We start from the raw sequence: 26,586 nt of genomic DNA on the forward strand, positions 1-26,586 counted from the left end.
CTCCGTAATTATTTACTACATTCTGGTGGAATCAACGTTGGTATCGTCAGTTAGGAGAGAAAGAGTTAATTAACACTAATTAATTGACTAATTGGTTAGTTTTTAAAAAATGGATTCATATTTTGTTAAGTGCAATAAATAATTGTTTAAAGTTTCAACTTGATGCGAGAAAGGGCGTGGGAGAAATTACAAGTACAATTATCTACTGGACCAAACCCTACATATTGACCAAAGATTTGGAACTCACTCCCCATTGATCTCAGACAACATGCTAAACTACATTCAAGAAAAACATTAACTCTTCCTCTCCGTAATTATTTTCCTCCTTCCAATAGAATTATTCATTTTGTTAATTTGTAGTTCACTCCCCTGTTAAGATTAAACTTCTATAACTTTTGTGTTTGATATCAGAAAATGTTTTAGTTGGTATCGAATTATAGGGGAATGCACGCTCTTTTTATAGATTTAAAAATCAATTTAGTTTAATGGGTCAAATCAACGTTGACGTCGTCAATTAGGAGAGAAAGAGTTAAGACCTACCTGTTTAAAACTTCTTTAGATCTTATCTTATATAATACAGACGTTACTTCAAAAAAGAAGATGATTACGTCCTACGCGTCATGCATTTAGTCATGCATATTAACCAATGACTTAAATTCTGCCAAGTCACTGGTTTTCCTGGCTAGCTCAGGCAACCCATTCCATGCTCTAATAGCACTAGGGAAGAAGGAGTATTTGTACAAATTTGTCCTAGCATATGGGACGAGATTAGTTTGTCATTTCAGCTCTTGTGTTTATGTTTTGTAAATGTCATCACAGCGCCTTGAGCCTACATTTTGTTTGTTAACAGCGCTCAATAAATTAAATTATTAAATTATTTATCTTATCTTTAACTCTAATGAATTGTCCGAAAGTTATCAAACAAAACAAAGTGTCTACATTGGATTTAAAACTCTTTTGTTGGTTTAACTCTTTCTCTCCGCAATTATTTTCCAAGTTGCGATGAAATTATTCATTTTTCTCATTTGTGTTACGATTAAAATTCAATAATTTTTTTTTTTATGTAATCGGAAAATGTTACAATAAGTGTATAATTGTAAAAGAATGTCTGCTCTTTTTATGTAACACAAATTAATGTTTATAAAACTAAAAAAATTAATTTAATTTAATGGGGTCAAATCAACGTTAGTATCGTCAGTTAGGAGAGAAAGAGTTAAGGCTTTTAATTTTGATTCGAATTTTTGACATTTTGATTCATTCAAAGAAAGTTATTTTAAGGGAAAAGTTTACAGTAATTTATTTTATCAAGCCGTCCAGCTGCCTATTGAATTGAATGTATTTCTTTTTTTTTTCTCTTTTTTTTTTAATGAGTATTTTTTCTTAGTCTCTTCCAGTAACTTTTTCCTAAAATCTTTAACCCTTTAAGTGCTGAGCTGTTTTACAATGAGTACATACTAAATGGAATTACAATTCGGATGTTTAGAGGCTAAACTACAACACGCGTTTTAAGGGTTAATTGTCACTATCTTTTAATTTTTTTTAAATGCCCATTTCTGTTTTTGTATTTAAGTTGTTTTTCACATAGTTCTGAATTTTAATTACTTTTTCATTTCGCATGACAGATGTGTTGCTTTTCCGTTCTCTATCTGGGTCTCTCTCTCTCTCACTCTCTCTCACTCCCAACCTCCCTCCCTGTGAGTGTCTATTTCATTTCCCCCCTCCCTACCACCCCACCCTCTCCTCCTTCTCTAATAGAAGCAATCAAATTGTTTTCACACAAAGACATCACACCATCTGTGCTGATATTGACGTCATGCACTATTGAGATTGTTGATACAGCCCACCAGACATCTCTCACGTACTGTTACTTTACAGAACTATCACAATGATGGTTTGTTGAAAATCAAAGTCAAGCTTTTTTTTGTCCTGATCTGTGGATATTTATACAGTTTTTTTATCTTTTTTTCTTTGTTGTCTCAGTGATCTAATACGATATGATCAAATTAATTACATTACACCTGTAATGAACGGATGTCTTTGTGATTTTCTTGTTTGTGGTGAAGATGTTTATGAATATATCTTTCACAACAGCCACAACAGGACAGGTGTAATGAGATCGACTAAAAAACCAATAACATGGCTTTATTAAAAAAGATGACAGTGGACAGTGAACGAGCACAAACACGTCTGCCATGACATAGTTTAAGTACAATGAACACACACACACACACACACACTGGACATGACCTTCTGACTCGCTGGACACACGCAGAAAATAAACAACTCAGTTACACTAGAACAGGGAAGATTGTTAATCAAGTAAGCGCTGGCAAAAAAACAACAAAAAAACAGCAACAACTATTGCTTGACGTAGTTCGATGGTAAAAAATACGAGCAAAAGCTACTGTTGGACGTAGTGCCCTGGTAAAATACCCAATGTTTGACGTAGTGTGCTGGTAAAACACCCAATGTTTGACGTAGTGCGATGATAAAAAAAACAAGCAAAAACTACTGTTGGACGTAGTGCCCTGGTAAAATACCCAATGTTTGACGTAGTGTGCTGGTAAAACACCCAATGTTTGACGTAGTGCGATGATAAAAAAAACAAGCAAAAACTACTGTTGGACGTAGTGCCCTGGTAAAATACCTAATGTCTGACGTAGTAAAAAAAAAGGTTCCCCTTTCAGACCTTGTGGTCTATAAAGGTTAGTGAGGGAGTCATGTTCTTTTCCCCAACTAATGTCAGGTACCCATTAGAGCTGAGTGGACTCAGATGGCCCGGAGTTTGACGTAGTGACCTAGTAAAAATACTACTGTTTGACATAGTGACCTAGTAAAAAATACTACTGTTTGACATAGTGACCTAGTAAAAAATACTACTGTTTGACATAGTGACCTAGTAAAAAATACTACTGTTTGACATAGTGACCTAGAAAAAAATACTACTGTTTGACATATTGACCTAGTAAAAAATACTACTGTTTGACACAGTGTCCTGGTAAAAATACTACTGTTTGACATAGTGACCTAGTAAAAAATACTACTGTTTGACATAGTGACCTAGTAAAATATACTACTGTGACATAGTGACCTAGTAAAAAATACTACTTTTTGACATAGTGACCTAGTAAAAAATACTACTGTTTGACATAGTGACCTGGTAAAAATACTACTGTTTGACATAGTGCCCTGGTAAAAATTAGATTATAACTCCATTAGTAAAATCACTAAACTTAGAGACACTTCAGGACAGAAGAATAAAAAGTAAAGTAGCTATAATACATAAAACATTGAACCATAATCTTCAAATAGAAAAACAAAACCTAATGAAATACTCAGAAAGACACAAAGATAAAGGCACATTTTTTATTCCATACTCTAGAACAAATTCATACAAGCGCTCTTTCATCCCTAGTGCCATTAAAGAATGGAATGGCTTGCCAGAATTAGTCAGGAAAACCAACCAATTAGCAGAGTTTAAGTCACTGATTAACATGCATGACTAGATTGACACATGACATGCGTATGACGTAATTATCTTCGTTTTTTGAAGTAACGTCTGAATTATATAAGATAAGATAAGAATGCTTGCAAAGTGTTTCGTTCAACCGCTCGTTACAAAGTGACTGAATGAAGAAACTCTGAAAGTGAAACTCGTCATTGTCAAGCGACTAACTCTTTGAAGAAACTGCAAGACTTTATATAGATCCTAGGTCTACTTGTTTCTAACAAAGGGGTTTTCAACCTGTGGATCGCAACCCCCTTGGGGGTCGATTGACAATTTGCCAGGGGTCGCCAAAGACCATTGAAAAAATGGATTGTTATTGACTATTCTTCTAATGCTGTTTGTGTGTGCGGGGGGGGGGGGGGGTCGCGGCTAAGTGGGGGATTGTTAAAAGGGGTCGCCGAGCATAAAAGGTTGAGAACCGCTGTTCTAACACATTGCTTATTGAAACATAAGCAACCTTAGACTCTAACAAACCATGTAGTTGAAACTCTAATAAGCCCAACCGTTTAGTCGGCCATGAGTTGTTCCCCTTTAAGGTGACGCCATGAGTTGTTCCCCTTACAGATCACACCATGAGTTGTTCCCCTTACAGGCCACTTGGTATGTCTGTAATCACTACCGTTATAGGACTTTAGAAACTCACTACAATCCCATGACACAATAATTAACTTGTTTTTTTGTTGGCATTTCTTGAGAGAACAATGAATGTTTTGTATTAAGTCCACATCTAAAGTCTGCGAAACTGTAGGCCCATTAACCCTTTCGTTACTAAATGTCACTAAAGTATAATATATTCAATTCAATCGTTACTAAAAACTAAGAGCAAAAGAATCAACACAGTAACAGAACCACTAGATCTACTTTCTGTATGGCCATGTAGAAGCTGAGGATCTTTTAGAAGTCACCTTAATAGATATTTTCAAGATAAACTATTAACTCTTTCTCTCCGTAATTATTTACCACATTCTGGTGGAATCAACGCTGGTATCGTCAATCAGGATAGAAAGAGTTCAGAACGCTAGATAGAACTTAACTGTTGCCCACGCGATAGAACAGAAGGACCATACAAGCCAAATATAAAAAAGCCTATTTAAAGGAGAAGAACTCCGCCCTTAAAACTATATCTAGCAATAATGTACAAGTTATTTCCATTATTAGATATTAAACAAAATAATTGATTAACAATAATTCATTGGCTAATTGAGTATTTTCGTTTATCGATTCATGTTTTGTTAGCGACAATACATGATTGTTTAAAGTATCAACTTGATCGGAGAATGCGTGAGTGAGAAATAGCGTTAACAATTATTGTAAGGGAGGGCTAAACCCAACAAATTAAGCCATAGCTGTGAATGCTGTAGTATTAGTTTCCATTATTGCTATTAAACAAAATAATGAACTAATGATTTAATGAGTTAATTCAAATGTAGGTCTATTAGTTAATTATTCAAATATTTCACATTCACCTATCCCTTAGTCTGTTGGACCTCTGGGGCACCACACAAGATCTGTAGACCGTCATTCTCCATTCCTTTCGGTCTTTTGCCTTGGACAAAACTTCTTTAATGACCTGCCCGTCCATTCTTTTATTTTAGTCTTCCCATCGCTTTTTCAGTCTGCCTCTTCTTCTTTTGCCTGGTATTTTGCGAGCCTTGAGTACCATGTGATATGTCCATAAAGTTTTACTTTGCGTTTTTTTGTTGACAGTATCTTATCTTCTTATCTTATATAATACAGACGTTACTTCAAAATAGAAGATGATTACGTCCTACGTAGTTAGCAGGTCATCGTGGGGGTTTTATCGCTGTATGTGTAGTGGAACACACCTTGACGTCAAGCGGAACGCTTGAGTTCCGTGGAACCGCAGTTTGGGAACACACTTAACGTACACATCAGTAATCATTAGCTCTAACAACAAAGACCAGATTAAACACAAATAAATAATTCAGAAGCAGACGATGTACGATCAATTTTTTTGTGTAGGACAATTCCGTGTGTGTCGGGGGGTGGGGGGTGGGGGTGGGGAGACTAACCTTTGTGTTGAAAAAGTCTTTCTATAGGTCAGTCTTCCGTGTAGGAAATATGTGCATAGCTGCTGGTCTTGTGATATGCGCAAAGTTTAATCACAATGTTTCAATAGATTTCTGTGCGCTACGCAAAGTTTTATCAGAATGTTTCACGAAATTTCTATACGCTTAGCAAAGTTTTAATCACAATGTTTCACTAGACTTCAATGCGCTTAACAAAGTTGTATCAGAATGTTACACTAGACTTCAATGCGCAACGTTTTATCACCATGTTTACTAGACTTTTAGAGGTGCAGTGGCTGAGTGGTACAGCGCTTATTGTCCAAACCGAAGAGTCCCGGGTTCGAATCCTGATGAAGGCTGGGATTTATAATTTCGGTATCTTTAGGGCGCCTCTGAGTCCACCCAGCTCTAATGGGCACCTGACATGAGTGTGAGAAAAGTAAAGGCCGTTGGTCGTTGTGATGACCACATAGATCTTACACCCTCGTTAACCTTAGGCCACAGAAACAGATGACCTTTACATCATCTGTCCTATAGATAACGTGGTCTGAAAGGGGAACTTTACTTTTTTACTTACTAAACTTTTACAACTGTTACTATTATCAATAGTACAAAGACTACTGCTACCACTATCAATTATTATTATTTTTACTATCAGTATCAGTATATTAACACTATCAGTAGTAAAATTGTTTCTACAAACACTATCAGTAGTAAAATTGTTACTACAAACACTATAACTAATAAAATTGTTACTACAGACACTATAACTGATACAATTGTTACTACAAACACTATAATTAATAATATCGTTACTACAAACACTAAAACTAATACAATTGTTACTACAAACACTATAACTAATAAAATTGTTACTACAAACACTATGACTAATAAAATTGTTACTACAAACACTATCACTTGTAAATTTTTTACCAACACTATGATTAGTAAAATTGTTACTAACACTATCTCTAGTAAAATTGCTAATATTACCACCATGACTAGTAAAATTGTTACTTCAAACAGTATGACTAATAAAATTGTTACTAATACCACCATGACTAGTAAAATTGTTACTACTAACACTATCACTTGTAAATTTGTTACCAACACTATGATTAGTAAAATTGTTACTACTAACACCATGATTAGTAAAATTGCTACTAAAAAACTATGAAAATTGTTACTAACACTATCTCTAGTAAAATTGCTAATACTACCACCATGACTAGTAAAATTGTTACTTCAAACACTATAACTAATAAAATTGTTACTACAAACACTATAACTAATAAAATTGTTACTACAAACACTATAACTAATAAAATTGTTATTACAAACACTATAACTAATAAAATTGTTACTACAAACACTATAACTAATAAAATTGTTACTACTAACTCCATGACGAATACAACTGTTACTAACACTATCACTAGTAAAATAGTTACTACTAACACTTTCACTAGTAAAATTGTTATTACTAAAACTATCACTAGTACAATTTTTACTACTAAGACTATCACTAGTAAAATTGTTACTTCTACTACTTTCACTAGTACTAATGATAATTAATTCATCTATGTCTCAGCTCAACACATGTATATTATTGTCTTGCTAACAACTATCCGTTTATCGATTCGTAAATAATTAATTCATTTTCTTTAATTCAAATTATTTTTAGTCATCAATGCCGAGATTTGATATTAGAAGTTATAGGTCTGCACTTTTTGCAAGACGCAAATACATAGAATTTATAGAAGCAAAAGTGTTTTATTGTCATTGTAGATATACAATACAAAACGTCAAACTTTAAATTGGTTTTGAAAAAATGTTTAAAGATGGAATCTAAGACGAAATCCTTTTTCATTTATTGAAGCCCACTTTGGTCCACTAAAGGATTTGTCGTTGCCTTATTTTCAGTTTAATAGTGATGTAGTTGTGATTAAGTCGGCCCACTAAAAAAAAAACTCCCAAAAACTTAGAAGACTGCCTGGTTGTGTGGTATACACTTCCAACTGTTATCCCAACGGTTCCGGACTCGAACCCTGCCTGTTGCCATCGCTTGCTAATCCTACTACAGGGATTCGGTCTCGGACGTTATAATCTTCATTTCTATCTTATCTTATCTAATACAGACGTTACTTAAAAAAAGAAGATGATTACGTCCTACGTGTCAAGCATCTAGTCATGCATGTTAACCAGTGACCTAAATTCTGCCAAGTCACTGGTTTTTCTGGCTAGCTCAGGCAACCCATTCCACGCTCTGACAGCACCAGGGAAGAAGAAACATTTCACATGCAAACAAAACTGCGTGACGTCTGCTTACATCAGCTGTAGCTAAGTATCAGTTAAACACTCTTCATCCTTTCGTTCCGGGCAGAAAGATTTTTGTCTTTTTACATCGATCTCAAACTAGACCAAAATCGCCAATCACTTTTAGTCTGAACAAGAAATGCATACAAAGATGGGGCTAATGATATGCTAATGATATGCTAATGATATGCTTCATGATGATATGAAAGTACACCACTTGTCACTAAGTAACTAGGGATTTCTGTATACGTTTTTTTTATTACTATACTGGACATACGACTTGATTGGCAGTTTTATACAGGAACTATTAGGCCTATATAGCTACAGCCATTTAGATGTATGCATAATATAGCTACGAACAGGCTATAATTAACGGCTGACGTCAGTTTATACAATATTGATAATGATAGACCTTAGTTGGTACAATACTAATTATGATAGGCCTTAGTTGGTAGAGTTGGTGCAATGTTGATTATGATAGGCATTATTTGGTACAATATTGATAATGATAGGCCTTAGTTGGTACAATGTTGATAATGATAGGCCTTAGTTGGTAGAGTTGGTGCAATGTTGAATATGATAGGCATTATTTGGTACAATATTGATAATGATAGGCCTTAGTTGGTACAATGTTGATAATGATAGGCCTTAGTTGGTACAATGTTGATAATGATAGGCCTTAGTTTGTACAATGTTGATAATGATAGGCCTTAGTTTGTACAATGTTGATAATGATAGGCCTTAGTTGGTACAATGTTGATAATGATAGGCATTATTTGGTACAATATTGATAATGATAGGCCTTAGTTTGTACAATGTTGATAATGATAGGCCTTAGTTTGTACAATGTTGATAATGTTAGGCCTTAGTTTGTACAATGTTGATAATGATAGGCCTTAGTTTGTACAATGTTGATAATGATAGGCCTTAGTTGGTAGAGTTGGTGCAATGTTGAATATGATAGGCATTATTTGGTACAATATTGATAATGATAGGCCTTAGTTGGTACAATGTTGATAATGATAGGCCTTAGTTGGTACAATGTTGATAATGATAGGCCTTAGTTGGTACAATGTTGATAACGATAGGCCTTAGTTGGTACAATGTTGATATTGATAGGCCTTAGTTTGTACTATGTTGATAATGATAGGCCTTAGTTAGTACAATGTTGATAATGATAGGCCTTAGTTGGTACAATGTTGATAATGATAGGCCTTAGTTGGTACAATGTTGATAATGATAGGCCTTAGTTGGTACAATGTTGATATTGATAGGCCTTAGTGTGTACTATGTTGATAATGATAGGCCTTAGTTTGTACAATATGGATAATGGTAGGCCTTAGTTTGTACAATATTGATAATGGTAGAAGTTAGCTGGTAAATATTGATAATGATAGGCCTTAGTTTGTACAATATTGATAATGGTAGAAGTTAGTTGGTAAATATTGATAATGATATGCATTGGTACGTTCAATACGGTAATGATGTGGCTAGACACAGACACACATAACTGTGAAAAGGCTAGGCCTAAGGGGCAACAATTACTTAGGAGCTAAAAGAACATAGGCCTCTGTTGTTGAGGGTCTTTGACTTGTAGCACCATACTACTGGAAGACAGCTAAACCGAAGCAGGCGTAATATATCATAACTAATAAAACTTCAAATAACTTCCTTGTGAACAATACTAAGTTTAACTTTTATTATAATACAGACAAAATCAAGTTGATATCTGATAAAATAAATGTACTAGACTTTAGTAATATTTTTTTAAAACAAAATCTAACTCACTACAATAACACAACGTTTCAGTCTCACGTCTGGAGTCGTCTCCCCTAACTTAGACCGCTGACGACAAATCCACCAAATCTTGCAAGAACCAATCGCTAACCTCTACCCACCGTCACCATAGAAACACACACACACACACACACACACACACATTCCATAACAGCCTCATACAATGGGGCAGGGGAGGACAACAATTTCCTTTTGGCATCACTTACAACAATAAAGTGCACGATTTTGCACGTACCATGCACATATGGAGAAATAAATAGATCACATTTTAAATGACACATAACTCTTCATTTCAATCAACGTACATAATAAACCAAATAGAATATCTCTAACTTGCCGTTATCATGCACAGAAATTAAAATATAAATAAGTAAAGGACACAGAACTCTGGAATGCATCTGTTTCTCTAATTACCCAGTATTGTAATATAACAGTGAAGTGATGAGTAATATTGCAAATTAAAAACATACATTCTGTAGATCACGGGTTCTCAACCTATGGGTCGCGACCCCCTTGGGGGTCGAATGACGATTTGCCAGGGGTCGCCCAAGACCATCGAAAATTGTCTACTCTTCTATTGCTGTATGTGTGTGTGTGGAGGGGGGGTCGCGGCAGAGTGGGGGATTGTAAAAAGGGGTCGCCGAGCATAAAAGGTTGAGAACCGCTGCTGTAGATGAACTCATTAGCATTTGCCTAAAGGACAGCTTTAGGAAACGTCCTATGACCACAAAGAAACAATAACTATGAAATATTCGAGATAGTTTTGGTACAAGTCAAATATGCCGCCCGTGGGTCACCTGCGTACCTTTCTGGGCAATATATGCGGCCTGGAAAAAAAAATACGTGCTACATAAAAAACGACAACGGAGGTAGTCTTTAAATTTCTAAATGTTGATTTGAATTGCGCGCCCTTCATATCAAATTTTAGTGCATCAATTTTAATAAATTAAAAAAAAAGAACCTTAGGTGGAAAAAGGGTGGGGGTGGGGGAAAGACAAAATAACAAACAACTAAAAACGAAAATTTGAATTAACCCTTAAAGTGCTGAGCTGTTATACAATGAGCGTATACAAAATGGAATTACAATTCTGATGATTAGAGGCTAAAGTACCACACGCACCACACGCGTTTTAAGGGTTAATGGAATGAGGGCAGGGGTAAGGGGGTGAAACTGGTTTAAAAAGATGATACTTATTTGGAGACAACATTAGAATAGGATCAAAAACTATTTTAATAATGACAATAATAATAATAATAATAGTCTTTATTATCCATATAGAAATTTGTCATACGATTTGCGCATTACACCAAACAGAACATTATAACTATAGAAAACCAAAATGAACATTCACACCAGACTCACTCATAATTTACATGTGAAAAGTTGATATCAGATAATTTTGTTTAATTATTTGATTGTCAGAGGGACCAAAGAGTGTTTGTGTCTGTTTGTCTTTGTTATCGGTGTCTTGTATCTCTTTTGTGATGGTAAAATCTCAAAATACTGACCCCAAAGGGTGATTTACCTTAATTAAATACTTGACACGTGAAACGACCGAACGAATTCTGCAAAATGCTGCATAACACTTTAAAAGCTTCTGTAAAACTTTAAGATACACTTTTTGAAAAATAGATTAAACGGTTTTCGTCAGAGTCACCAACACTAGTTTAATTTATTTTATATTCAGACTATTGTTAGTGAAATTAGGATTTAGAACCTGGAGATTTGTTTGATGACGTAAGTCATTAGTGAGCAATGCTGTTACACTTTGGGTGTAACATCTGGACTCACAACTGTGCAGTCTCTTTGTCTATCTGTCTGTCTGTCTGTCCGTCCGTCTGACTTTCTGCCTGTCTGTCTATCCATTAGTCCTTTAGTCCGTTCATACATCGATCCATCCTTCTTTATCGTTGTTAATATTTTAATCACTCTGTATCGCCCTTAGTGAAACTGTAGTAAAAGAAAACAAAAAAGGAAAACCTAAAATAAACCCAACTTGTTAAAAGTAAAGGTCCCCTTTTATACCATGTGATCTATAGGGCAGATGACGATAAGGTAATCTTTTTCTGTGGCAAACTGTTAACGAGGGTGTCATGTGGACAGCACAATGACCAACCGCCTTTACTGTTCCCCAACTAATGTCAGGCATCCATTTAAGCTGGATGGACTCAGAGGCTCCTAAAGATCCCGAAATTAAAAATCCCAGTCTTCACCAAGATTCTAACCCGGGACCCCCGGTTCATAAGCCAAGCGCTTTACTGCTCATACACCTCGTCTCAATTGAGATCTCTAGAACAGCAAATACCTGGAATCTTTTTAAACATGTCCAGAGTACCCCCTGGGTCTATTACTATCCAAAGATTTGTTTAGCTGTAACTCTAGTGTAAACAGTGTTACATTCTGAGCTGGTTTCAAAATAAATGCAAAGACATATCTGAAGAAAACGTTTCACAGTACAACTTTTGTGAAGCCTGGACTTAGACTACCATGTACCAAACTTCACATATTACAATTAGATACATTTAATGTGTACCCCCCCCCCCCACCTTTTCTTTATTATTTTTTTATTGTGTGCAGAATGCAGATTAAGATATAAGTACCATACACTTTTGTCATAAAAGGTGCCTAAAAGACAGCTAGATATCAATGCTAGATATGCAAGTTAGAAAATTGAGAATTGGCGTGAGATGGGCCTACATGAACAAGTTACATAAATGAAAGTTTTTTTTTTACATTAATGGGGGTGGGGGCTAAGTGGTTAAGCGCTCGGCTTCCGAACCTGGGGTCCTGAGTTTGAATCTCGGTGAAGACTGGGATTTTTCTTCTTCTTACTTATTCTCATTGTTATGTTGGCGTGTTCAGATGACTAGACCAATATATGAGATGAACTGTGCAGTGGTTTCCAAATCAGGGAGCTCTCCATATAGTTTTCTTTTTATTGGGGTGATTTGGGGCCAGTGTCCCGCACGGGATTTTGAATTTTGGGATACATCGCCCCTGAGTCCACCCAACTCTAATGGGTAACTGACTTAAGTTGGGGAAAGTAAAGGCGGTTGGTCATTGTGCTGGCCACATGATACCTTGCTCGTGGAAACAGATGACCTTAACATAGTCCGCCCTGCAGATCGCAACGTCTGAAAGGAAAACTTTACTTTTAATGACGCTTTTGGATGCAATAGATATCTTAAACACACCAAGAAGACTATAAAAACAATTAACACATAACTTGGCATTTTTTTTAACCTTTAGTACATTCTGTCCACTTCAGCACCCTGTTGTTCACTGACCCATTTCTCCACTGCGTCCCACTGTCACAACATACACACTTAATAGGCTGCTCACTCAACCAAGTACAACAATAAATGTCCACTAGAGTGTACTACAGAGTCCAACACACTACACTACTAGTCAACACAAACACACTGACTAGTCCAACACACTACACTACTTAGTCAACACAAACACACTGACTAGTCCAACACACTACACTACTAGTCAACACAAACACACTGACTAGTCCAACACACTACACTACTAGTCAACACAAACACACTGAGTAGTCCAACACACTACTCTACTAGTCAACACAAACACACTGACTAGTCCAACACACTACACTACTTAGTCAACACAAACACACTGAGTAGTCCAACACACTACACTACTTAGTCAACACAAACACACTGACTAGTCCAACACACTACACTACTTAGTCAACACAAACACACTGACTAGTCCAACACACTACACTACTTAGTCAACACAAACACACTGACTAGTCCAACACACTACACTACTTAGTCAACACAAACACACTGACTAGTCCAACACACTACACTACTAGTCAACACAAACACACTGACTAGTCCAACACACTACACTACTTAGTCAACACAAACACACTGAGTAGTCCAACACACTACACTACTTAGTCAACACAAACACACTGACACTAGTCCAACACACTACACTACTACAACCTATGCGGTCGCAGTGGGCCCCGCGCTTTCTAAGGCCCCGCACTATTTCTATATATAATTATTAAATTGCAAAATATATACGAAAAATTCCTGGAAATGTCCTGCATTTATTAAAATCTCCTGAAAACTCATAAAAATCTCCAGAAAAATTAACAAAATTGTCATTTGTGGGTGTCATTTATTTCGGAACACGCCTATCGTACGTGTGATAAAAAAGGCATTGTCAGCTTTCATGTAATAAAATGTAATAATCGGACGAGTTTTCACCTAAACCGAATGTTCCAATACCTTATTTACTTTTATAGTCACTGGCATATAAATATGCCATAGGTTGCAAGGTTCGTAAAGTAAAGTTAATTTGATCGCAATTTTGTACTTAGTAAAGAATGAATAAAATGCAAAGTCGAATTTTTTTTCCAACACAGGATCTTAATTTTCACTTAATTTCCTTATTCCCACCCAGACTAGGCCCCGCGCAATCAGTTTAGCATAGGGCCCCGCAATTGCTAGGACCGGCCCTGACCTCCATGTTATGAAAATCTAAAACAGTGTTTCCAAGACTGTGTCCACGGAACCTTAGTGTTCCGCGAAGCCTGAATAAGTGTTCCAGGAACTACATGAATAATTAACTTGCAAGCTACAACGTGAATAAATCTCTCTAAAAAAATGAGCAAAGTGTTCCGCTAAATACTCAGAATGTGCGAAGTGTACCGTTCAGAAAAAAAGTTTGGGAAACACTGGCCTAATACATTATATTTAAATGGTCTCTTTCCTTATAAGGACGCGCGGTGGCTGAGCGGTAAAGCGCTTGGCTTCCGAACCGTGGACCGGGTTTCAAATCCTGGTGAAGACTGGGATTTTTTATTTCGGGATCTTCGGGCGCCTCCGAGTCAACCCAGCTCTAATGGGCACCTGACATTAGCTGGGGAAAGTAAAGGCGGTTGGTCGTTGTGCTGGCCACATGACACCCTCGTTTACCGTAGGCCACGGAAACAGATGACCTTTACATCATCTGCCCTATAGACCACAAGCTCTGAAAGGGGAACTTTACTTTACTCTTTACTTTTTTCTTATAATATTGTTCTGGTTTGTGGTCCCCAGGTAACGGACATTGGCCATGGAGGATACACGACTCAAGTCATTCGGTCAACGAAACGAACAACCATCAGAGGAGGGGAACTCTCTTGGGAGCGGTGGCAGCAACTGGTGGAAAAGAAAGTGTAGTGACCCGGAAGAAAAATGTGTGTACCAATCAAAAGTTTAGGATAGCTCAAGGGGCAAGAGATAAATGGTGTAAGAGCTAGGAAAACGGTAATACGGGAAGGGAAGTCTGGCAAAACTTAAAAGGGCCCTCCAAATCGGACGAATGGTGGTGGCTAGGTACAGAACGGGACACTGTCCAATCGGTGCCTATTTTGCTAAATTTAAACCAAACTTCGATTCACGCTGCAGGCATTGTCGGGACGACGTCGAAACAGTTAACCACATCCTTTACGAGTGCGCAACACTACACCCTAAACAAGGCCATTTGAGTGAAACAAAAGCTGGTTTGCATGAGGAGCTGGCTCTGTACGGAGACAGAGAAGCTTTGAGAAGAACTGCCGCTTTCCTTGTCCGTGTTATCAGAGAATAGAGTTCTCAACACGGTGCCCTAGTGCCATGAGACTTACACGGATAGCTCAAGTACATATAGATCTATCCCTAGGGAAAGGGATTACAATCTTGGTCACTATATTTTTTCACGAATTACTTATATGAAAAATGTATTATTGTACCATGTGTGTGTACCATTCCAAAGTTTAGGATAGCTCAAAGTACATATAGATCTATCCCTAGGGAAAGGGATTCCAATCTTTGCCACTATATTTTTTCACGAACTATTCATATGAAAAATGTATTATTGTATCTACAGCTACATTAATAGTCAACAGGAAGGACCTGAGCCCGGAAGCTACTCAACGTCTGCTGACCTCTGCCCTCGTTATTTCATGGGCATCCATTATCTTTTCATTAGGGACCGGACTAGCAGCCTTGGGTAGGTTTTTTTAAACAGTAAAAATAGATGTATAATTCATATTAAGTTTCTTATATTATTGACAGGACTATTTTAGGTTAGGTTTAGATATTTTTTAAAATTACAGATATGTTTAAAAATGCTTATTTGAAAACCTAAAATAAAACCGTTTTGGAAAGTTTAATTAGGTCTAACGTAATCTATTAAAAGTATAGACCGCAGTTGCTTTGTAAATAAATATTAATAAAGAAAAAAATAACTTAAATAAAAATACGACAAACAGGCATGGTGATGCGGTTGATTCCATGCCCTTGTGGAGTCAGAGGAAATGAAAGAGCTGACCGTTCTGGAAAGCCAGGAATGCTTATTGACCCACCAAAAGAACCGAACACATACGAAAGTGCACGAGCCAGGCTTTGTGAACAGAACAAGTCCAAATAGTACGCCAGCTGAGACCATGGTAGCACGGGGCGGGAACTCGGAAGTTTCTAAAGCGCCCAAACAGAACAGATGAGCTGGTGGTAGCTAGTACCCCAGCTGAGACCATGGTAGCACTGGGCGTGAAGTCGGAAGTTTCCAAGGCCCCCAAACAGAACAGATGAGTTGGTGGTAACTAGTACCCCAGCTGAGACCATGGTAGCAAGGGGCGGGAACTCGGAAGTTTTTAAAGCGCCCAAACAGAACAGATGAGTTGGTGGTAACTAGTACCCCAGCTGAGACCATATTAGCAAGGGGCGGGAACTCGGAAGTTTCTAAAGCGCCCAAACAGAACAGATGAGCTGGTGGTAGCTTGTACCCCAGCTGAGACCATGGTAGCACTGGGCGGGAAGTCGGAAGTTTTTAAAGCGCCCAAACAGAACAGATGAGTTGGTGGTAGCTAGTACCCCAGCTGAGACCATGGTAGCAAGGGGCGGAGACTCCTAATGTTTTAAATGTATGGGCATACTTATGTACATAATAAAATGGAAATTTATTTAAATGTTTTCAAAGCTTTTTAGGTCTACATACATTTGCATATTAAGTAAAAGAATTGTATTTTAACCCTTATCAGCCGGCAAGCTAACAATGTTGTAATGTTTGTATACCTTTAGTTCTCAGTGTCCATGGCAACAGTGAATCACTTTTTGCCTTCGGGGTAAACAAAACACGTTTTCCGAATTATTTACTTTTGTTCAATATTAACTGGTTAGGGTTATAGGTTATGGGTTTCTTTTACTTTGTAATGGGAGCTAATTTTTTAAAATACTAACTGAATTTTATTTCTACTATTTGTTTCGCTTTTTTTAATATGAAATAACACATTTCGTTTTTGTTCTTTTTTTTTTTTTTTTTGGCTTGGTCATTTGATTTTTTTACTTTACCATAGATCTATGAACATAATATTAGACTTTTAAATATTGAATTTTGTATTGGGTGCTTTTTATAATGACTTTTTGGGTGGAATTATATACAATGTGTCCAATCATCAGGGCCGGTCTTAGGCCACTGTCACCTATGCGGTCGCAGTGGGCACGGCGCTTTCATAGGCCCCGCACTAATTGTATGTGTAATTATTAACTGCAAAATATATACGAAAAATTCCTGGAAATAACCTGCACTTATTAAAATTTCATGAAAACTCAAAAAATAGACAAAATTATCATTTGTGTGTGTCATTCATTATGGAAAACGCCAATCCTACGCGCGATTAAAAAAAAAAAGGCAATGTCAGCTTTCATGTAATAAAATGTAATAATCAGACGAATTTTCCCCCATAACCGGAAGTTCCAATACCGTATTTACTTTTATAGTCACTGGCATATAAATATACCACAGGTTGCAAGATTGGTAAAGTAAAATTAACTTGATCGCAATTTTGTACTTAGAAAAGAATAAATAAAATGCAAAGCCAAATTTATTTTCTAATACAGAATCTTAATTTTCACTTATTATCCTTATTTCCACGCAGACTATGCCCCGCGCAATTAGTTTCTCATAGGGCCCCGCAATCGCTAGGACCGGCCCTGCCAATCATTTACGATTGTTCATGAATGTCTACAAATGTTTTCTATGCATTAACATGGAATGTTATCTTGTTGTTAGGGGCTCTAATGCGAATCATAATGTCGACTTGTAAATTTTTAAAAATTAAGGTTTGACATGAGCTGAGTTGTTTACTGGGCGCCCCAGAGGCACCACGCAAACCTTCTCCAAGATGCCCCCCTCCCTAGTTCATAAGACACAATTGACCATGACATTTGATACACCGACTTGATTTACTCTCGTCATTGTGAAGTCATACACCTCAGAGTCTAAGGACGCTAAAGGAGTTTATTACTGCATTGAACATAACTGGGTTTTATATATTTCTGTTAGGTTTATCACGAAATCGTAATATTAACACAAGGATGGCTAATTTAAACTAGAACTGCTTCTGTTATTTATCTGTTTGGTTAAAAAAAGCTAGCTTTATGTTTAGCGTAAAGTTTTTAATTCACACCTAGTTTAATAGATTTCAGTAGCGTCAACTTCTGCTACGATGTACGTTCTATGTTGAGAATTGTTTCAATAAAGAATTTGTAGACATTTGAAATGTGGTCATTCTTTACTTTTCAGTTGGACGCGGTGCTAGACAGCCTGTCATCTTGTGCAGTGTTGTGGCGTTTCCAAGGCAACGTTGATTGTGTTTACTCGCTGGCGAGAGAACGGAAGTAAGTATACCATCGCCGGGGCAGACGGGAAATAAGTTTTAAAAAGTTTGTATAGGTCTACAATTAGACAAAGTTGTTCTTTGTTTAAAGAGAATTGAAAAGTTGACTAATATATATAGATCCTCCTTCGTGGTCGAAGATGATCACATTTCTCGTTTCCTATGGACTCGAAGATGACTGTAAAGTCCAATCCTTGCTTTAAAAAGCCGGCCGCATACGTGGCATGGGTGGGTTATGTCAGTTGCAGATAGGCCTGCTTCTTCTCTCAGCTTTTTGTTTGTGGACTAATGACATTGTATTGAATAAATAAAGTCAACTTCCTATTTTGTAAGAACAGAAGCTAAAACTAAAATTCGGTCCCTCTATATCAGGGGTTCTCAACTTGTGGGTCGCGACCCCCTTGAGGGTCGATTGACGATTTGCCAGGGGTCGCCAAAGACCATCGAAAAACTGGATTGTTTTGTCTATTCTTCTATTCCTGTGTGTGTGTGTTCAAGGGGGTGGGGGTCGCGTCAGAGTTGGCAAATGTAAAAAGGGGTCTCCGAGCTGAAAAGGTTGAGAACCGCTGCTATATATAGAGTAGATGATGTAAAGATCATCTGTTTCTATAGCCCACGGTTAACGAGGGTGTCTTATGGCCAGCGCAACGACCAACCGCCTTTACTTTTCCCCAACTAATGTCAGGTACCTAATAGAGCTGCCTGGGCTCAGGCGCCCTAATGATCCAAAAATAAAAAATCCCAGTCTTCACCAGGATACGAACCGGCGACCCCACGGTTTGGATGAAAAGCGCTTTACCATTCAGCCACTGGGCCTCCAGAAACTTAAAAGCTCTTTTGTTGTTAAGTCACTAGCTGACACGTGTGTTGTTTTTTACAAACAACTACAAACAATGACGCAATACTTACATTTAATATCACATCCTTCCTTTAAAGCTATTATCACAGAAGCAATGTAATAAATTTAGCACGTCACTTAGCAGAGTCTTAATCTCTAACATGCACACCTAAATTAATCCATGGATTTGAGTAGTACGTAATTATCTCCTCCTAGAGATGTCTGTTATCTATAAGATAAGATTGCAATAAAGTAATGTTTTAATCATTCATTAACTGTATCACAATAATCCAGCTATGAGTCCTTATCTTCTTTTCAAGGGCCTGCATTGCCATAGGTGTCTTGTTTCTGGTCTCAGCGGCGTCTCTGATCATTAAGTCTGTTGTAGCCATCGCCAACGAGACTCACGAAGAGGAGGTAGGTGCCATCAGTCTAGTTTAAGTCAAGAGGGCCCCCTGGGGGGGGCAACCTCTCTAGGCCGTGCGCTTTTTGTCACCGTAGGCCTATCGTACAAACATTCGTGGCTCTGACATGACACTTCCCAAGGGCCCCCCGCACGGCTAAGGCCGCCCCTGGTTCCTCATGCACAATCTTATTCAAAGAACACGAGACGTACAAGTCAAATTTAACTCTTTCTCTCCGCAATTATTTTCCCACAGAACTGTTCTGTTTGCCACATTTTTACATTCTACCCTGTTATGATAAAACTTCAATAACATTTTTTTGTTTGTAATCAGAAAACGTTACTTTTTGGTATAGAATTATATGAGAATTGCATGTTCTTTTTATAAAACACAAAATCAAAGTTTATAAAATTAAACATTAATGGAATTTAATGGGGTCAAATCAACGATGGTATTTTAATTAGGAGAGAAAGAGTTAAAGAACACTATTGCCCATCAGTGAAGCTGAGGGTACTGGAATGACATGGGAGCAGATGAAGAAAGCTGCTCAGAACTGAGTTCGGTGGAGAGGTGTGGTTGCGGCCCTATGCTCCCCAGGGAGTGCACAGGATTAAGTGAAGTCAAGTCATTGCCCATTAAAGAGCCTACACGATGAAGAACAACATAAAATGTAGCCCCCCCCCCAAAAAAAAAGGCTACCTTGTGAATACGTTCCATAGGATCGCTGTGTTGCTGTGCTTATATAATCTCAAATGTGCTCAGGATTGTCGTCAGCATAGTTTCGTGTTCAAACCACGCCATCCGCTATCACCTACCAATCCTCTATCACCTACCAATCCTATATCACCTACCAATCCTCTATCACCTACCAATCCTCTATCACCTACCAATCCTCTATCACCTAACGTTCCTCAAAAAGATTTGTACTATGACGTAATAATCTAGTGTTTTTTTTTTAATGACCGTCAGATACTTACAAAGTAAGAGATTCAGGCTTAACATGATTCCATTTTGAAAATGATAATAGTCAAAACAGAGTTTTCACTGTGAGGTCTATGATTTTTTAAATTTTCTTTCAAAGATATACAGAGATTACCAAATTTTCGGAAATTCGTGTAAGTCGTTTTCAAAGTGTCCGTACATCCAGTTTCCAAACAGTTTCCAGCGTTTTGAAATGTTTGAACGAATAAATAGAATGCACTCAAAGCAGGCTAATAATAGAAATGTTCATATTGTTTTTTTTTTTTTATTCTTTTAATATTCCAATGCCTAAAAGGAAGTGCCTCTTGGAAAAACAGGAACGATAAGCGAGTAGTATAAATTTCCGCTTGGTATCAGATTTTTACAAAGCTTACTGTACCATTCTGTCTGTCTGTCTGGTAAAAAGTTTGAACATGTTTTTTCTCCAATTTCCCATCTTCGGATCAAGTTAAAACTTTGCACAATTATTCATTAAACCTGACAAGGCATGACTCAATTAAAAAAAAACAATTAGTTAATTAATTGCTGGTGATCAATTATTCTGTTTGATTTAAAGGAAATAAATGCTACTTAATGAGAGATGTGGATTTATAAAAATTATAACAACGCTGGCAGAAGAGAAATGCATATATATACAAATACCTACATACATATACATACATACACACATATATATATACACATACCTACCTACATACATACATACATATACATACATACATACATACATATATATATATATATATATTCTCCCACTAACCACTCTTGAATCAAGTTGAAATTTTGTATAATTATTCATAGTCGATAACAATACACGAATCAATCCAAAAATTAACCAATTAGTTAATGATTTAATACTAGTTAATTAATTTTATTTTATATAGCAGAAGGGAAGCTAAATCCCATAATCTTATGATGAATGGCAGTACTTAGCGGTTAATTCCCTTAGTAACCTTTGATTTTAAAAAGTATTTTTCAAAAATATTTTCTCGTTCTAACACAGGGGTTCTCAACCTGTGGATCGCGACCCTTTTGGGGGGGTCGATTGACCATTTGCCAGGGGTCGCTTAAGACCATCGAAAATATGGATTGTTATTGTCTACTCTTCTCTTGCTGTATGTGTGTGTCGGGGGGGGGGAGGGTCGCGGCAGAGTGGGAGGTTGTAAAAAAGGGGGTCGCCAAGCTTAAAAGGTTGAGAACCGCTGTCTAATGTTTTCTCTCTATTCAAGGAAGTGGTGCTCTTCGACTCCTTCGCCTTGACCTGTGGCATCATTTCTGTGTTCATTGGGGCTTCCAAAGTTTACGTTGGTCTAAAGTTGAGAAGTCAAGCCTTGTATACTGACAGTAAGTATGTACTTTGTAACAGCGGACAACGGACGGTTAACGATTTTATTAATACATTTATTTAGGTTTTCAAAAGAGGTGAAATAAATTTAAATAAAAAAAATAATAAAGTTCCCCTTTCAGACCTTGCGATGTATGGGGCAGATGATAGATAGGCCATTTGTTTCTGTGGTCCACGGTCAACGAGGGGGTCATGTGGCCAGCACAATGACCAAACGCCTTTACTTTCCCCAACTAATGTCAGGTACCATTAGAGCTGGGTGGATTAAAGATCCCAAAAGCAAAAATCCCAGTCTTCAAGATTCGAGCCCAGGACCCCCGTTCGGAAGTTAAGAGCTTTGCCACTCAGCCTGCGAGCCTCCAAAACAGATTTAATATGTAGAAATAAAGCAGGCAATGTGTCAAGGTGTTTCATGGTCCGCAGAATAAAAATAACCGTTGGGGCACCACACAAGATCTGTTGACTGTATTCCCCATTTCTCTATGTCCCTTGGATAGAATTTCTTTAAACCACAGTCCCTTTCATTTTTTTTTATTTGTCTTCCCATCTCTTTCTCTGTCTGCCTCTTCTTTTTCCTGATACTGTTCCCTGAAGGAAGGTCTTTACGAGCCATGAGGACACCGTAATATAGAAATATCATAAGGATTAATTACATAATCCATAATTCCCACAAGGGGCCATTTCTATTGGGATCTAAACCACGAGAATGACTGGCGATAGGTCTGACTAAAATGTAATTGTTTCGTTTGTGAACGATTGTATATTGAAATGTGAAAGTGTATTAGTGAAGGAATTGTAAGATACACTGGATGTCTTATTGGGCGAGCTGTATGAACTATATTTTGGGCAATATGTTGGTGGGCAATGTATGGTTGGGCAATATGTTGGTGGGCAATGTATGGTTGGGCAATATGTTGGTGGGCAATGTATGGTTGGGCAATATGTTGGTGGGCAATGTATGGTTGGGCAATATGTTGGTGGGCAATGTATGGCTGGGAAATATGTTGGTGGGCAATGTATGGTTGGGCAATATGTTGGTGGGCAATGTATGTTTGGGCAATATGTTGGTGGGCCATGTATGGTTGGACAATATGTTGGTGGTCAATGTATGTTTGGGCAATATGTTGGTGGGCAATGTATGGTTGGGCAATATGTTGGTGGGCAATGTATGTTTGGGCAATATGTTGGTGGGCAATGTATGTTTGGGCAATATGTTGGTGGGCAATGTATGGTTGGGCAATATGTTGGTGGGCAATGTATGGTAGGGCAATATGTTGTTGGGCAATATGTTGGTGGGCAATGTATGGTTGGGCAATATGTTGGTGGGCAATGTATGGTTGGGCAATATGTGTGGATCAACAGTATGAAGATTAGTCAGGCGTCTCGAGGGTGGTCAGTGCAACGTTAAACAAAAAGAAATGCTACTTGATCAAATGGAATTTTCCTGCCTTGCGCACTTTTAGCCCTTTGTTATCTTATCTTATCTTATAAAATACAGACGTTACTTTAAAAAAATGATTACGTCCTACGCGTGTCCCTAGATCAATCTAGTCATGCATATTAATCAAGGACTTAAATTCTGCCAAGTCACTGGTTTTCCTGGCTAGCTCAGACAACCCATTCCATGCTCTAATAGCACTAGGGAAGAAGAAGCAGTTAGAAATCCAATACTTCATTCCCCAGAGGCATTGGCGTAGCTAAGGTAGGGATGGGTGTCCAAAATAACAAAAAAACAGTATCCCCACTTGAGATGTTGAGCCCCTAAATGAATGTCCGAAATGTGTTGTTTTTTTTTATTACATATTACGCCATTATCTCATGTCATAATGTCGAATGTCAAAAATGCAGGGGCCCCTAAGAAGTTAAGCTCCAGGGCCCCCAAAATCCCTAACTACGCCACTGCCCAGCCGTCACGCAGAGGCGACACCAGTCAAATAAATGATCGTTAGATCCGGTCGCTAGATTAACACGTCCACAGGAGGTAGACAAGATAACACCCAAATGTACGCGACAGCTTGACCCCTGGGAGTTATAATATTGTTAAGATCTCTCCTACTTTCCAGGCTCCCTTCAAACTGCACCACACGACACAACGAACTTAAAGAACCTCACAACTCAGGGCTCCAAAGTATCAGTCAATTTCATTTCAAATACATCAAAATTGGCAACAACATTAACACTGTCTTTACAAAAACCTAGTCTTGCTCCGCTCTGACTTCACACACCGTGCTGGTTCTCGCCTCGTACTGGTCACATTGCGAGGTAACGTGAAGTGAAGTCTTTCTGACACACTCGCTCTTATATAGTGTCTCTACTGGCCTCGAACCTTCTTGACCACTCCAGTTGATCACTTTCGCCGTGACGTGCGTGCGTCATATTTACGACACTGGTCCTTGCCGAACTGGCGTGTACTGTCACTGGTCACGGTTGACCGCTCGTCCTGCGCTGGACTGTGGCGATTTGGGTAGCACACACAGCACTACCCCCATCTGTGTCACCACCAGGTTTATAACTTATAACAATATTCTCGTTCGAAACTTGAGAAGTATCAGCTGAGGCCAACCCTAAATCAATGTGGCATGAGCGTTTCCCTGTCAGCCTTGCATTGGTTGATTTAATGTAATACTTTATATTTGAATTCTTTATGAAAGTATGTGCATTTCCAGGAATTTTAAACATTAAAAAAATTTAAATAATAAATCAATACGCTGCATTATTTCACGGAAAGACAGATATCGGAAAAGACAGAGTGTCAGGGTTATGTTAAGGCCTTAGCTCGTTTGCCCGGGCCCCTGACATTCAACCAGGCACCTTCGTGCTTACAATAAATAAATGACTCACTGGTAACAATGTAAATATTTAATGATATAAATATAAGTATGATGACAAACTAATGGAGTAATGACATTAAATTTGAAACATTTTAATACTGTGACTTTACTAATTAAATAATAATTATACCCCTTGCTGTCCCACAACGTACACATTAATGTTCGAAACCACAACACAACACACTGCTGTCTCTAGTCACCAGCGTAGACTTCCAATCCCAAACTAACTCCCTGTAAAGACAAAGTAAAGACAAACTAGAAAGGTCTAGTAGACTATCACTATGGCATCAAAACAACTGCGAAACGCAGTTATGCCTTAGATACTCACCCTAAACAGGGGAACACAGAAGAATCTCAACAAACGTTACACCAGCAGAACAAAAACACTCCATCAACTGACAAGCAAGGCAACAAAAAGAAAGTGCGTTCAAAAATAGTGCACTTAATACACATTGGTGCTAGAATGCCATAATCTACGCACCGACACAGAGGCGTAACTGAAAGTTTTAGTTATGAAAAAGTTGGGACAAATATATTAGTGTGGAGGGCCATTGCAACTTAAACTAAGGCTTCTTGAAAGTTACTATCTTCACCTTTACCTGTCCCATAGCCTGATTGTGCCGATGTGCCAAAACTCAAACCCATAGTCTGTTGACCCGTTGGGGCACCACACATGAGCTGTTGACCATCTTTATCCATTTCTCTCTGTCTTTTGCCTTGAAAAAGATCTCTTTCAAAGAGTAATCAAATTTACGTTGAAAAAAAAAGTTTGAATTCCATTGTGGAGAACAGGGGATATCTGAGCCCACCCAGGTAGCTCCGTTATTGCTATAAAGATGAAAGAAAACGCCCCCCCCCCCCAGGTATTAACTATAATGATTACTGTTTCGTGCCGATTATGCCGCGAGTTTATGTTTATGATGGTGTTGACAGTACAATGCTAACTTTTCATGGCGTATATTCTAGAATCCTAGAAACGTCTAAATCCTCTAAATATATCATTCTCTTCGTGGCACAGCCTTGCGGGAAAACACGATGAAAAAGTCATGGAAGGATAACTGTTTTATTTCTGCAAGTCGGACTAGAGTTACCCCACGTAACTTTCGCGATGACAGGGAGCGAGGCTCAGAAAAAAAAAGAGCGGGGGGGGGGGGGCGTATTTACGCCGCGGGTGGGCTTGTTCTAAATATTTTCCTAAGCTACTACCTTCTAGAAACCGATACTCGAGTCTTTTTTTTGCTCTTTCTCTGATTTGTTCACAGCTAATTAGCATGTGATTACCATGACACCCTCGTTTGACATGATCGTTGAAACAGAGTGAGGTCAAAGTTAGCTCGATATATCGATCCGTTATATCGATCCGTTACATTCATTACGTGAGAGTCCAAACAATATTCAAATTTATCTCATAACTTGCATAGCGAGAGATTCTCAATGAATCTAACAAGGGCTTTACAGATCCAGCATGTGTGTGTGTGCGTGGTTTTGTGAGGTAGTGAAAAAAATAACCTCATGAAGATTTTCAGGGCAGATACCTAAATGCTACATATCTTCTATATTATAAAGTAGAATGTGAGGGGTATGTATGTATGTATGTATGTTACTTATAGACATCAAAACCGCTTGACCAATCTTGATAAAACTAGGCAGTAATGTTCCTTGGGTACCAACTTAGACCGTAGTGTATGTATTGTAGCCCTAAAACAAACTTAAGACCCTCAAAAAAAATAAAGTTGTCCGACTCTATTACAGCTATAGTATTTTATGGATCTAGGCCATGTCTACAATGTTGACATGAGAAAAGATAGAAAGGATTTAGACCTAGATCTAATTTTAAGAAATACACTTT

At 37.8% G+C, this 26,586-nt stretch overlaps 1 protein-coding gene across 1 annotated transcript in view; it reads left to right on the plus strand.

Annotated features, from left to right (window-relative positions):
* LOC106077522 (transmembrane protein 163-like) overlaps positions 1-26,586 on the plus strand; it is a 34,579-nt gene that overhangs the window by 1,878 nt on the left and 6,115 nt on the right. Inside the window, exons 2-7 of the mRNA XM_056008959.1 lie at positions 14,737-14,876; positions 15,548-15,670; positions 16,741-16,784; positions 18,245-18,339; positions 19,497-19,593; positions 21,791-21,905. Coding sequence (XP_055864934.1) covers positions 14,753-14,876; positions 15,548-15,670; positions 16,741-16,784; positions 18,245-18,339; positions 19,497-19,593; positions 21,791-21,905 — 598 coding nt within the window. The 5' untranslated portion in view covers positions 14,737-14,752. The remainder of the gene's footprint in view (positions 1-14,736; positions 14,877-15,547; positions 15,671-16,740; positions 16,785-18,244; positions 18,340-19,496; positions 19,594-21,790; positions 21,906-26,586) is intronic.

Source organism: Biomphalaria glabrata, chromosome 13 (assembly GCF_947242115.1).
Source record: "Biomphalaria glabrata chromosome 13, xgBioGlab47.1, whole genome shotgun sequence".
In the NCBI taxonomy this organism is placed as follows: domain Eukaryota; kingdom Metazoa; phylum Mollusca; class Gastropoda; family Planorbidae; genus Biomphalaria; species Biomphalaria glabrata.